At 37.7% G+C, this 15,140-nt stretch overlaps 1 protein-coding gene across 1 annotated transcript in view; it reads left to right on the forward strand.

Annotated features, from left to right (window-relative positions):
- The window catches only part of LOC117324324 (chaperone protein dnaJ 1, mitochondrial-like), a 30,974-nt gene that overhangs the window by 5,911 nt on the left and 9,923 nt on the right, over positions 1-15,140 (forward strand). The window contains exons 5-6 of the mRNA XM_033880116.1: positions 11,747-11,890; positions 12,909-12,983. Of these exons, the coding sequence (XP_033736007.1) occupies positions 11,747-11,890; positions 12,909-12,983 (219 nt within the window). The remainder of the gene's footprint in view (positions 1-11,746; positions 11,891-12,908; positions 12,984-15,140) is intronic.

Consider the following 15,140-nt stretch of genomic DNA (forward strand, 5'->3'; position numbering starts at 1 on the left):
AACACTCTCACACAGACATACAAACATACATACCACCTGAACACTCTCACACAGACATATAAACATACATACCAACTGAACACTCTCACACAGACATATAAACATACATACCAACTGAACACTCTCACACAGACATATAAACATACCCACCAACTGAACACTCTCACACAGACATATAAACATACCCACCAACTGAACACTCTCACACAGACATATAAACATACCCACCAACTGAACATTCTCACACAGACATACAAACATACATACCAACTGAACACTCTCACACAGACATATAAACATACATACCAACTGAACACTCTCACACAGACATATAAACATACATACCAACTGAACATTCTCACACAGACATATAAACATACATACCAACTGAACACTCACACACAGACATACAAACATACCCACCAACTGAACACTCTCACACAGACATACAAACATACATACCAACTGAACACTCTCACACTGACATATAAACATACATACCAACTGAACATTCTCACACAGACATATAAACATACATACCAACTGAACATTCTCACACAGACATACAAACATACATACCAACTGAACATTCTCACACAGACATACAAACATACCCACCAACTGAACACTCTCACACAGACATACAAACATACATACCAACTGACCACTCTCACACAGACATATAAACATACATACCAACTGAACATTCTCACACAGACATATAAACATACATACCAACTGAACACTCTCACACAGACATACAAACATACATACCAACTGAACACTCTCACACAGACATACAAACATACATACCAACTGAACACTCTCACACAGACATATAAACATACATACCAACTGACCACTCTCACACAGACATACAAACATACATACCAACTGAACACTCTCACACAGACATATAAACATACATACCAACTGAACACTCTCACACAGACATACAAACATACATACCAACTGAACACTCTCACACAGACATACAAACATACACCAACTGAACATTTTCACACAGACATATAAACATACATACCAACTGAACATTCTCACACAGAAATGCAAACATACCCACCAACTGAACATTCTCACACAGACATATAAACATACATACCAACTGACCACTCTCACACAGACATACAAACATACCCATCAACTGAACACTCTCACACAGACATATAAACATACCCACCAACTGAACACTCTCACACAGACATATAAACATACCCACCAACTGAACATTCTCACACAGACATATAAACATTCATACCAACTGAACACTCTCACACAGACATACAAACATACCCACCAACGGAACACTCTCACACAGACATATAAACATACATACCAGCTGAACACTCTCACACAGACATACAAACATACATACCGACTGACCACTCTCACACAGACATATAAACATACATACCAACTGAACACTCTCACACAGACATATAAACATACATACCAACTCAACATTCTCACACAGACATAAACATACATACCAACTGACCACTCTCACACAGACATACAAACATACCTACCAACTGAACACTCTCACACAGACATACAAACATACCCACCAACTGAACATTCTCACACAGACATATAAACATACATACCAACTGACCACTCTCACACAGACATACAAACATACCCACCAACTGAACACTCTCACACAGACATATAAACATACATACCAACTGAACACTCTCAAACAGAAATATAAACATACATACCAACTGACCACTCTCACACAGACATATAAACATACATACCAACTGAACACTCTCACACAGACATATAAACATACCCACCAACTGAACATTCTCACACAGACATATAAACATTCATACCAACTGAACACTCTCACACAGACATATAAACATACATACCAACTGAACACTCTCACACAGACATATAAACATACATACCAACTGAACACTCTCACACAGACATACAAACATACCCACCAACTGAACACTCTCACACAGACATATAAACATACACACCAACTGAACACTCTCAAACAGAAATATAAACATACATACCAACTGACCACTCTCACACAGACATATAAACATACATACCAACTGACCACTCTCACACAGACATATAAACATACATACCAACTGAACACTCTCAAACAGAAATACAAACATACATACCAACTGAACACTCTCACACAGACATATAAACATACATACCAACTGAACACTCTCACACAGACATACAAACATACATACCAACTGAACACTCTCACACAGACATACAAACATACACCAACTGAACATTTTCACACAGACATATAAACATACATACCAACTGAACATTCTCACACAGAAATACAAACATACCCACCAACTGAACATTCTCACACAGACATATAAACATACATACCAACTGACCACTCTCACACAGACATATAAACATACCCACCAACTGAACACTCTCACACAGACATATAAACATACCCACCAACTGAACACTCTCACACAGACATATAAACATACCCACCAACTGAACATTCTCACACAGACATATAAACATACATACCAACTGAACACTCTCACACAGACATACAAACATACCCACCAACGGAACACTCTCACACAGACATATAAACATACATACCAACTGACCACTCTCACACAGACATACAAACATACCCACCAACTGAACACTCTCACACAGACATATAAACATACATACCAACTCAACATTCTCACACAGACATATAAACATACCTACCAACTGAACACTCTCACACAGACATACAAACATACCCACCAACTGAACATTCTCACACAGACATATAAACATACATACCAACTGACCACTCTTACACAGACATACAAACATACCCACCAACTGAACACTCTCACACAGACATATAAACATACATACCAACTGAACACTCTCAAACAGAAATATAAACATACATACCAACTGACCACTCTCACACAGACATACAAACATACCCACCAACTGAACACTCTCACACAGACATACAAACATACATACCAACTGACCACTCTCACACAGACATACAAACATACCCACCAACTGAACACTCTCACACAGACATACAAACATACATACCAACTGAACACTCTCAAACAGAAATATAAACATACATACCAACTGACCACTCTCACACAGACATACAAACATACCCACCAACTGAACATTCTCACACAGACATATAAACATACATACCAACTCAACATTCTCACACAGACATACAAACATACATACCGACTGACCACTCTCACACAGACATAAACATACCCACCAACTGAACACTCTCACACAGACATATAAACATACACCAACTGACCACTCTCACACAGACATATAAACATACATACCAACTGAACATTCTCACACAGACATATAAACATACATACCAACTGACCACTCTCACACAGACATACAAACATACATACCAACTGAACACTCTCACACAGACATACAAACATACCCACCAACTGAACATTCTCACACAGACATACAAACATACATACCAACTGACCACTCTCACACAGACATACAAACATACATACCAACTGAACACTCTCACACAGACATACAAACATACCCACCAACTGAACATTCTCACACAGTAATATAAACATACATACCAACTCAACATTCTCACACAGTCATATAAACATACATACCAACTGAACACTCTCACACAGACATACAAACATACATACCAACTGAACACTCTCACACAGACATACAAACATACCCACCAACTGAACACTCTCACACAGACATACAAACATACATACCAACTGAACACTCTCACACAGACATACAAACATACCCACCAACTGAACATTCTCACACAGACATACAAACATACATACCAACTCAACATTCTCACACAGTCATATAAACAAACATACCACCTGAACACTCTCACACAGACATATAAACATACATACCACCTGAACACTCTCACACAGACATATAAACATACATACCAACTGAACACTCTCACACAGACATATAAACATACCCACCAACTGAACACTCTCACACAGACATACAAACATACCCACCAACTGAACATTCTCACACAGACATACAAACATACATACCAACTGAACATTCTCACAGACATATACACATACATACCAACTGAACATTCTCACACAGACATATAAACATACATACCAACTGAACACTCTCACACAGACATATAAACATACATACCATCTGACCACTCTCACACAGACATATAAACATACATACCAACTGAACACTCTCACACAGACATATAAACATACATACCAACTGAACATTCTCACACAGACATATACACATACATACCAACTGAACACTCTCACACAGACATATAAACATACATACCAACTGACCGCTCTCACACAGACATACAAACATACATACCAACTGAACATTCTCACACAGACATACAAACATACATACCAACTGAACATTCTCACAGACATATACACATACATACCAACTGAATACTCTCACACAGACATACAAACATACATACCAACTGAACACTCTCACACAGACATATAAACATACATACCAACTGAACATTCTCACACAGAAATACAAACATACCCACCAACTGAACATTCTCACACAGACATATAAACATACATACCAACTGACCACTCTCACACAGACATATAAACATACCCACCAACTGAACATTCTCACACAGACATATAAACATACATACCAACTGAACACTCTCACACAGACATACAAACATACCCACCAACGGAACACTCTCACACAGACATATAAACATACATACCAACTGACCACTCTCACACAGACATACAAACATACCCACCAACTGAACACTCTCACACAGACATATAAACATACATACCAACTCAACATTCTCACACAGACATATAAACATACCTACCAACTGAACACTCTCACACAGACATACAAACATACCCACCAACTGAACATTCTCACACAGACATATAAACATACATACCAACTGACCACTCTCACACAGACATACAAACATACCCACCAACTGAACACTCTCACACAGACATATAAACATCAATACCAACTGAACACTCTCAAACAGAAATATAAACATACATACCAACTGACCACTCTCACACAGACATACAAACATACCCACCAACTGAACACTCTCACACAGACATATAAACATACATACCAACTCAACATTCTCACACAGACATATAAACATACCCACCAACTGAACACTCTCACACAGACATACAAACATACATACCAACTGAACACTCTCACACAGACATACAAACATACCCACCAACTGAACATTCTCACACAGACATACAAACATACATACCAACTGAACATTCTCACACAGACATACAAACATACATACCAACTGAACACTCTCACACAGACATATAAACATACATACCAACTGAACATTCTCACACAGACATACAAACATACATACCAACTGAACATTCTCACACAGACATACAAACATACATACCAACTGAACACTCACACAGACATATAAACATACATACCAACTGAACACTCTCACACAGACATATAAACATACATACCAACTCAACATTCTCACACAGACATACAAACATACATACCAACTGAACACTCTCACACAGACATATAAACATACCCACCAACTGAACACTCTCACACAGACATACAAACATACATACCAACTCAACATTCTCACACAGACATACAAACATACCCACCAACTGACCACTCTCACACAGACATACAAACATACATACCAACTGAACATTCTCACACAGTAATATAAACATACATACCAACTCAACATTCTCACACAGTCATATAAACAAACATACCACCTGAACACTCTCACACAGACATATAAACATACATACCACCTGAACACTCTCACACAGACATATAAACATACATACCAACTGAACACTCTCACACAGACATATAAACATACCCACCAACTGAACACTCTCACACAGACATACAAACATACCCACCAACTGAACATTCTCACACAGACATACAAACATACATACCAACTGAACATTCTCACACAGACATATAAACATACATACCAACTGAACACTCTCACACAGACATACAAACATACATACCAACTGAACATTCTCACACAGACATATAAACATACATACCAACTGAACATTCTCACAGACATATACACATACATACCAACTGAACATTCTCACACAGACATATAAACATACATACCAACTGAACACTCTCACACAGACATATAAACATACATACCATCTGACCACTCTCACACAGACATATAAACATACATACGAACTGAACACTCTCACACAGACATATAAACATACATACCAACTGAACATTCTCACACAGACATACAAACATACATACCAACTGAACATTCTCACACAGACATATAAACATACACCAACTGAACACTCTCACACAGACATATAAACATACATACCAACTGAACACTCTCACACAGACATATAAACATACATACCGACTGAACATTCTCACACAGACATATAAACATACCCACCAACTGAACATTCTCACACAGACATATAAACATACATACCAACTGACCACTCTCACACAGACATACAAACATACCCACCAACTGAACACTCTCACACAGACATATAAACATACATACCAACTGAACACTCTCACACAGACATATAAACATACATACCAACTGAACACTCTCACACAGACATATAAACATACCCACCAACTGAACACTCTCACAGACATATAAACATACATACCAACTGAACACTCTCACACAGACATACAAACATACCCACCAACTGAACACTCTCACACAGACATATAAACATACATACCACCTGAACATTCTCACACAGACATATAAACATACCCACCAACTGAACATTCTCACACAGACATACAAACATACATACCAACTGAACACTCTCACACAGACATACAAACATACATACCAACTGAACACTCTCACACAGACATATAAACATACATACCAACTGAACACTCTCACACAGACATATAAACATACCCACCAACTGAACACTCTCACACAGACATATAAACATACATACCAACTGAACATTCTCACACAGACATATAAACATACATACCAACTGAACACTCTCACACAGACATATAAACATACATACCAACTGAACACTCTCACACAGACATACAAACATACATACCAACTGAACATTCTCACACAGTCATATAAACATACATACCAACTGAACACTCTCACACAGACATACAAACATACCCACCAACTGAACACTCTCACACAGACATATAAACATACATACCAACTGAACATTCTCACACAGACATATAAACATACATACCAACTGAACACTCTCACACAGACATATAAACATACATACCAACTGAACACTCTCACACAGACATATAAACATACATACCAACTGAACACTCTCACACAGACAAACAAACATACATACCAACTGAACACTCTCACACAGACATACAAACATACATACCAACTGAACACTCTCACACAGACATATAAACATACATACCAACTGAACATTCTCACACAGACATACAAACATACATACCAACTGAACATTCTCACACAGACATACAAACATACATACCAACTGAACACTCTCACACAGACATACAAACATACATACCACCTGAACACTCTCACACAGACATACAAACATACATACCAACTCAACATTCTCACACAGACATACAAACATACCCACCAACTGACCACTCTCACACAGACATACAAACATACATACCAACTGAACATTCTCACACAGACATATAAACATACATACCAACTGAACATTCTCACACAGACATACAAACATACATACCAACTGAACATTCTCACACAGACATATAAACATACACCAACTGAACACTCTCACACAGACATACAAACATACCCACCAACTGAACACTCTCACACAGACATATAAACATACATACCAACTGAACACTCTCACACAGACATATAAACATACATACCAACTGAACACTCTCACACAGACATATAAACATACATACCAACTGAACACTCTCACACAGACATACAAACATACATACCAACTGAACATTCTCACACAGACATACAAACATACATACCAACTGAACATTCTCACACAGACATATAAACATACACCAACTGAACACTCTCACACAGACATACAAACATACCCACCAACTGAACACTCACACAGACATATAAACATACATACCAACTGAACATTCTCACACAGACATATAAACATACACCAACTGAACACTCTCACACAGACATACAAACATACATACCAACTGAACATTCTCACACAGACATATAAACATACACCAACTGAACACTCTCACACAGACATACAAACATACCCACCAACTGAACACTCTCACACAGACATATAAACATACATACCAACTGAACACTCTCACACAGACATATAAACATACATACCAACTGAACACTCTCACACAGACATACAAACATACCCACCAACTGAACACTCTCACAGACATATAAACATACATACCAACTGAACACTCTCACACAGACATACAAACATACCCACCAACTGAACACTCTCACACAGACATACAAACATACCCACCAACTGAACATTCTCACACAGACATATAAACATACACCAACTGAACACTCTCACACAGACATACAAACATACATACCAACTGAACATTCTCACACAGACATATAAACATACACCAACTGAACACTCTCACACAGACATACAAACATACCCACCAACTGAACACTCTCACACAGACATATAAACATACATACCAACTGAACACTCTCACACAGACATATAAACATACATACCAACTGAACACTCTCACACAGACATACAAACATACCCACCAACTGAACACTCTCACAGACATATAAACATACATACCAACTGAACACTCTCACACAGACATACAAACATACCCACCAACTGAACACTCTCACACAGACATATAAACATACATACCAACTGAACACTCTCACACAGACATATAAACATACATACCAACTGAACACTCTCACAGACATATAAACATACATACCAACTGAACATTCTCACACAGACATATAAACATACATACCAACTGAACACTCTCACACAGACATACAAACATTCATACCAACTGAACACTCTCACACAGACATATAAACATACCCACCAACTGAACATTCTGACACAGACATAAACATACATACCAACTGAACACTCTCACACAGACATACAAACATACCCACCAACTGAACACTCTCACACAGACATATAAACATACATACCAACTGAACATTCTCACACAGACATATAAACATACCCACCAACTGAACATTCTCACACAGACATACAAACATACATACCAACTGAACACTCTCACACAGACATACAAACATACATACCAACTGAACACTCTCACACAGACATATAAACATACATACCAACTGAACACTCTCACACAGACATATAAACATACCCACCAACTGAACACTCTCACACAGACATATAAACATACATACCAACTGAACATTCTCACACAGACATATAAACATACATACCAACTGAACACTCTCACACAGACATATAAACATACATACCAACTGAACACTCTCACACAGACATACAAACATACCCACCAACTGAACACTCTCACACAGACATACAAACATACCCACCAACTGAACATTCTCACACAGACATATAAACATACACCAACTGAACACTCTCACACAGACATACAAACATACATACCAACTGAACATTCTCACACAGACATATAAACATACACCAACTGAACACTCTCACACAGACATACAAACATACCCACCAACTGAACACTCTCACACAGACATATAAACATACATACCAACTGAACACTCTCACACAGACATATAAACATACATACCAACTGAACACTCTCACACAGACATACAAACATACCCAGCAACTGAACACTCTCACAGACATATAAACATACATACCAACTGAACACTCTCACACAGACATACAAACATACCCACCAACTGAACACTCTAACACAGACATATAAACATACATACCAACTGAACACTCTCACACAGACATATAAACATACATACCAACTGAACACTCTCACAGACATATAAACATACATACCAACTGAACATTCTCACACAGACATATAAACATACATACCAACTGAACACTCTCACACAGACATACAAACATTCATACCAACTGAACACTCTCACACAGACATATAAACATACCCACCAACTGAACATTCTGACACAGACATAAACATACATACCAACTGAACACTCTCACACAGACATACAAACATACCCACCAACTGAACACTCTCACACAGACATATAAACATACATACCACCTGAACATTCTCACACAGACATATAAACATACCCACCAACTGAACATTCTCACACAGACATACAAACATACATACCAACTGAACACTCTCACACAGACATACAAACATACATACCAACTGAACACTCTCACACAGACATATAAACATACATACCAACTGAACACTCTCACACAGACATATAAACATACCCACCAACTGAACACTCTCACACAGACATATAAACATACATACCAACTGAACATTCTCACACAGACATATAAACATACATACCAACTGAACACTCTCACACAGACATATAAACATACATACCAACTGAACACTCTCACACAGACATACAAACATATATACATACCAACTGAACATTCTCACACAGTCATATAAACATACATACCAACTGAACACTCTCACACAGACATACAAACATACCCACCAACTGAACACTCTCACACAGACATATAAACATACATACCAACTGAACATTCTCACACAGACATATAAACATACATACCAACTGAACACTCTCACACAGACATATAAACATACATACCAACTGAACACTCTCACACAGACATATAAACATACATACCAACTGAACACTCTCACACAGACAAACAAACATACATACCAACTGAACACTCTCACACAGACATACAAACATACATACCAACTGAACATTCTCACACAGACATATAAACATACATACCAACTGAACATTCTCACACAGACATATAAACATACATACCAACTGAACATTCTCACACAGACATATAAACATACATACCAACTGAACACTCTCACACAGACATAAACATACCCACCAACTGAACACTCTCACACAGATCAACATATAAACATACATACCAACTGAACACTCTCACACAGTCATATAAACATACCCACCAACTGAACACTCTCACTATCTAGTTATGTTACCCAGATTAATATTTGCAAAGACAGATTTGCATGTACATTTGTAGGCAAAGTGAATTTAGAGATATGCTGCTCTTCGTAAGATAACATGTTGCGCAAGGTCATCTGACTAAATTAATTCAAGGTCAGCGTGGACATCAAAACATGACAGTTTGCACAGGAAATGAAAAGATACATGAAAGTAGCAAATAACAATGGGTAGCATATAGAAGACATGGCGTAAACCCAAAAGAATATATTATGTTTGGTGCATTATCTGATATGAAGAATCTATTTGTAAATGAATCGGTCCTAAGGTATCGGCACATTTGGACATTGATCAGTATGATTGTCCATCTTTTCAATTGTGCATGAATGTACGATATTGTTGTGTTTACTTCAGGCAGCGGAGGTATCAGCAGGTTAACTACCATAAAATGCAGTTTTCACAGGACAGAGCAAGCCAAGATCAATTTTTTGCCCGAGGACAAGCGTATATGGCAGTAACATTAGGTGTGTCTCTAGGATTTATGACCTTCATTCTTGTGTAAGTACAATCTTATCAAACCTGTATAAGTGTTGTTTGTGTGCAATAACCACCCTCTTGTATACGGTATGTGTGGGCTTTTACAGTTCAGTCCCTCAGGTGAAGATCAGAGGAGCGTGACTCGATGTTTCTTACCTGAAGGCTAGCAGTTTGTGTTTCTCAAGAAGCTTAGAAACGAACCAGTCTGCCATGATATGGCATTGTCCTTGGGCAAGACACTTTACTCTAACTGCTCTTGATGGCAAGGGTTGTTGTATTTATTGCGCCGATGTTCAGTGAGGTAGCCACTAGCTACTACAAGGAGGTCCTGCCTCAAAATCACCTGGCAGTTCACAGGGCATTAAATCTAACAAACAATGCCTAGATGGTTGACTATATTTACTTGTTTATGTGTAAGACAAATTATAATCATATGTGAGTCCATTGATTTTCCAATAGCTAGGGATTGAACTTCAAATTTGTACATATGGATCACTGACAGTACTTTTCTGATTGAGCTTGAGAAACTTGCTAATTTGGTAAGAAACAACTAGCATTTATCAGGATGACACATGCAGATGAGCCTTGTACACAATATTTTTAGTTGTTCATATGTAATCAGTCCAAAAGGAAAATTGAATACAATGTATGTTGCAATTTTTCAAAGTGAATGAATTTGCTGGTGATAATGGTGACTACCTGTACTTCAACAAAATTATTCACCTCACTGATAATATGTTAATGTCTTTGTTGAACTACTCTCAATTGAATGAAACTTAATATTATTAGCATTTACATTATTGTGAAAACAAGCTAAGTTTCAGTCACTAATGTTAGTAAAATATTACAATATTTAACTTGGATGAGTTTAACTGAATTTTTCAAATATGTGTAAAAAAGTGTTAAGAAACATCTAGATGACAGATAATCTTTATTTCTGTACTCAATTGATAATAATTGCAAAGAGTCAATAATAATGAATGTGCTGTGTTCTGATTTTAAAGGAGCACTGAATTACTTTTCTTTTTCTTTCCCAAAGGGTGCGAAAAAACACATCAGAAAGCTTACAGGTACGGGAGCAACGAGCATTGGAGATGCATCAATTAGTTACTGGGTATGTATTACAGTAGGGTGACTATGTATTACAGTAGGGTGACTATGTATTATAGTAGGGTGACTGTATTATAGTAGGGTGACTATGTATTATAGTAGGGTGACTATGTATTATAGTAGGGTGACTATGTATTATAGTAGGGTGACTATGTATTACAGTAGGGTGACTATGTATTACAGTAGGGTGACTATGTATTACAGTAGGGTGACTATGTATTAGAGTAGGGTGACTATGTATTACAGTAGGGTGACTATGTATTACAGTAGGGTGACTATGTATTACAGTAGTGTGACTGTATTATAGTAGGGGGACTATGTATTACAGTAGGGTGACTATGTATTATAGTAGGGTGACTATGTATTACAGTAGGGTGACTATGTATTATAGTAGGGTGACTATGTATTACAGTAGGGTGACTATGTATTATAGTAGGGTAACTATGTAGTATAGTAGGGTGACTATGTATTACAGTAGGGTGACTATGTATTACAGTAGGGTGACTATGTATTACAGTAGGGTGACAATGTATTACAGTAGGGTGACTATGTATTACAGTAGGATGACTATGTATTACAGTAGTGTGACTGTATTATAGTAGGGTGACTATGTATTATAGTAGGGTGACTATGTATTACAGTAGGGTGACTATGTAGTATAGTAGTGTGACTATGTATTATAGTAGGGGGACTATGTATTACAGTAGTGTGACTGTATTATAGTAGGGTGACTATGTATTATAGTAGGGTGACTATGTATTATAGTAGGGTGACTATGTATTACAGTAGGGTGACTATGTAGTATAGTAGTGTGACTATGTATTATAGTAGGGGGACTATGTATTACAGTAGTGTGACTGTATTATAGTAGGGGGACTATGTATTACAGTAGGGTGACTATGTAGTACAGTAGGGTGACTATGTATTACAGTAGGGTGACTATGTATTATAGTAGGGTGACTATGTATTACAGTGGGGTGACTATGTATTACAGTAGGGTGACTATGTATTACAGTAGGGTGACTATTTATTACAGTAGGGTGACTATGTATTACAGTAGGGTGACTATGTATTACAGTAGGGTGACTATGTCATACAGTAGGGTGACTATGTATTACAGTAGGGTGACTATGTATTACAGTAGGATGACTATGTATTACAGTAGGGTGACTATGTATAACAGTAGGGTGACTATGTATTATTGTAGGGTGACTATGTAGTACAGTAGGGTGACTATGTAGTACAGTAGGGTGACTATGTATTACAGAAGGGTGACTGTATTACAGTAGGGTGACTATGTATTACAGTAGGGTGACTATGTAGTATTACCATTCTTCACTACGCTGAGCTACTGACCTATAGCTATTGGCAGTAATTATGTAACTGGGTATGTATTATAGTAGGGTGACTATGTAGTATTACCATTCTTCACTACGCTGAGCTATTGACCTATAGCTATTGGCAGTAATTATGTAACTGGGTATGTATTATAGTAGGGTGACTATGTAGTATTACCATTCTTCACTACGCTGAGCTATTGACCTATAGCTATTGGCAGTAATTATGTAGGGTCATCCTAACCTTGTCAGTAGATAATCAAGCTATTATTGGAGGTGTGTGGTTAGATCTTAACCTGGGCAGTTGGTGTTTCTCAGGAAACTGAGATCATAGACCGTTGGGACGACTGCCATGGTCATTATAATGTGACGGGCTGAGGTTAGTATACTGCTTGATGTCTTCAACAGTATGCTTCAGTTTGGTAGCAGTATTAAGTTGACATCAGTTTTGCCCTGTCACAACGATACAAACATACTGCAGCCCCCCCCCCCCCCCCCCCCCCTCCAAAACACATATACATTAACCTTACGTATACTCATGCATCTGACAGACAGGGGAGGCCATCCTTAAATGACCATAGGATACACCATGTTGATAGTTGATAGGAGGTTAAACAATACTAAACTAAACCATACTTTTTGTGCTGGTTGTATCTTAAGGTCAGCCACTTTACCAAAATTGGTCATGATAGAATATAATTGGTCTCTCACTTGTTCTTTGAAGTAGCCACAAGTTACTACAATGAAGCCCAGTCTATAAATGACCTTGGGTGATCATGGGCCAATATATCCAGCATGCAAACAGTCATCAGACATGGAAAATG

This window comes from Pecten maximus, chromosome 3 (genome assembly GCF_902652985.1).
Source record: "Pecten maximus chromosome 3, xPecMax1.1, whole genome shotgun sequence".
In the NCBI taxonomy this organism is placed as follows: domain Eukaryota; kingdom Metazoa; phylum Mollusca; class Bivalvia; order Pectinida; family Pectinidae; genus Pecten; species Pecten maximus.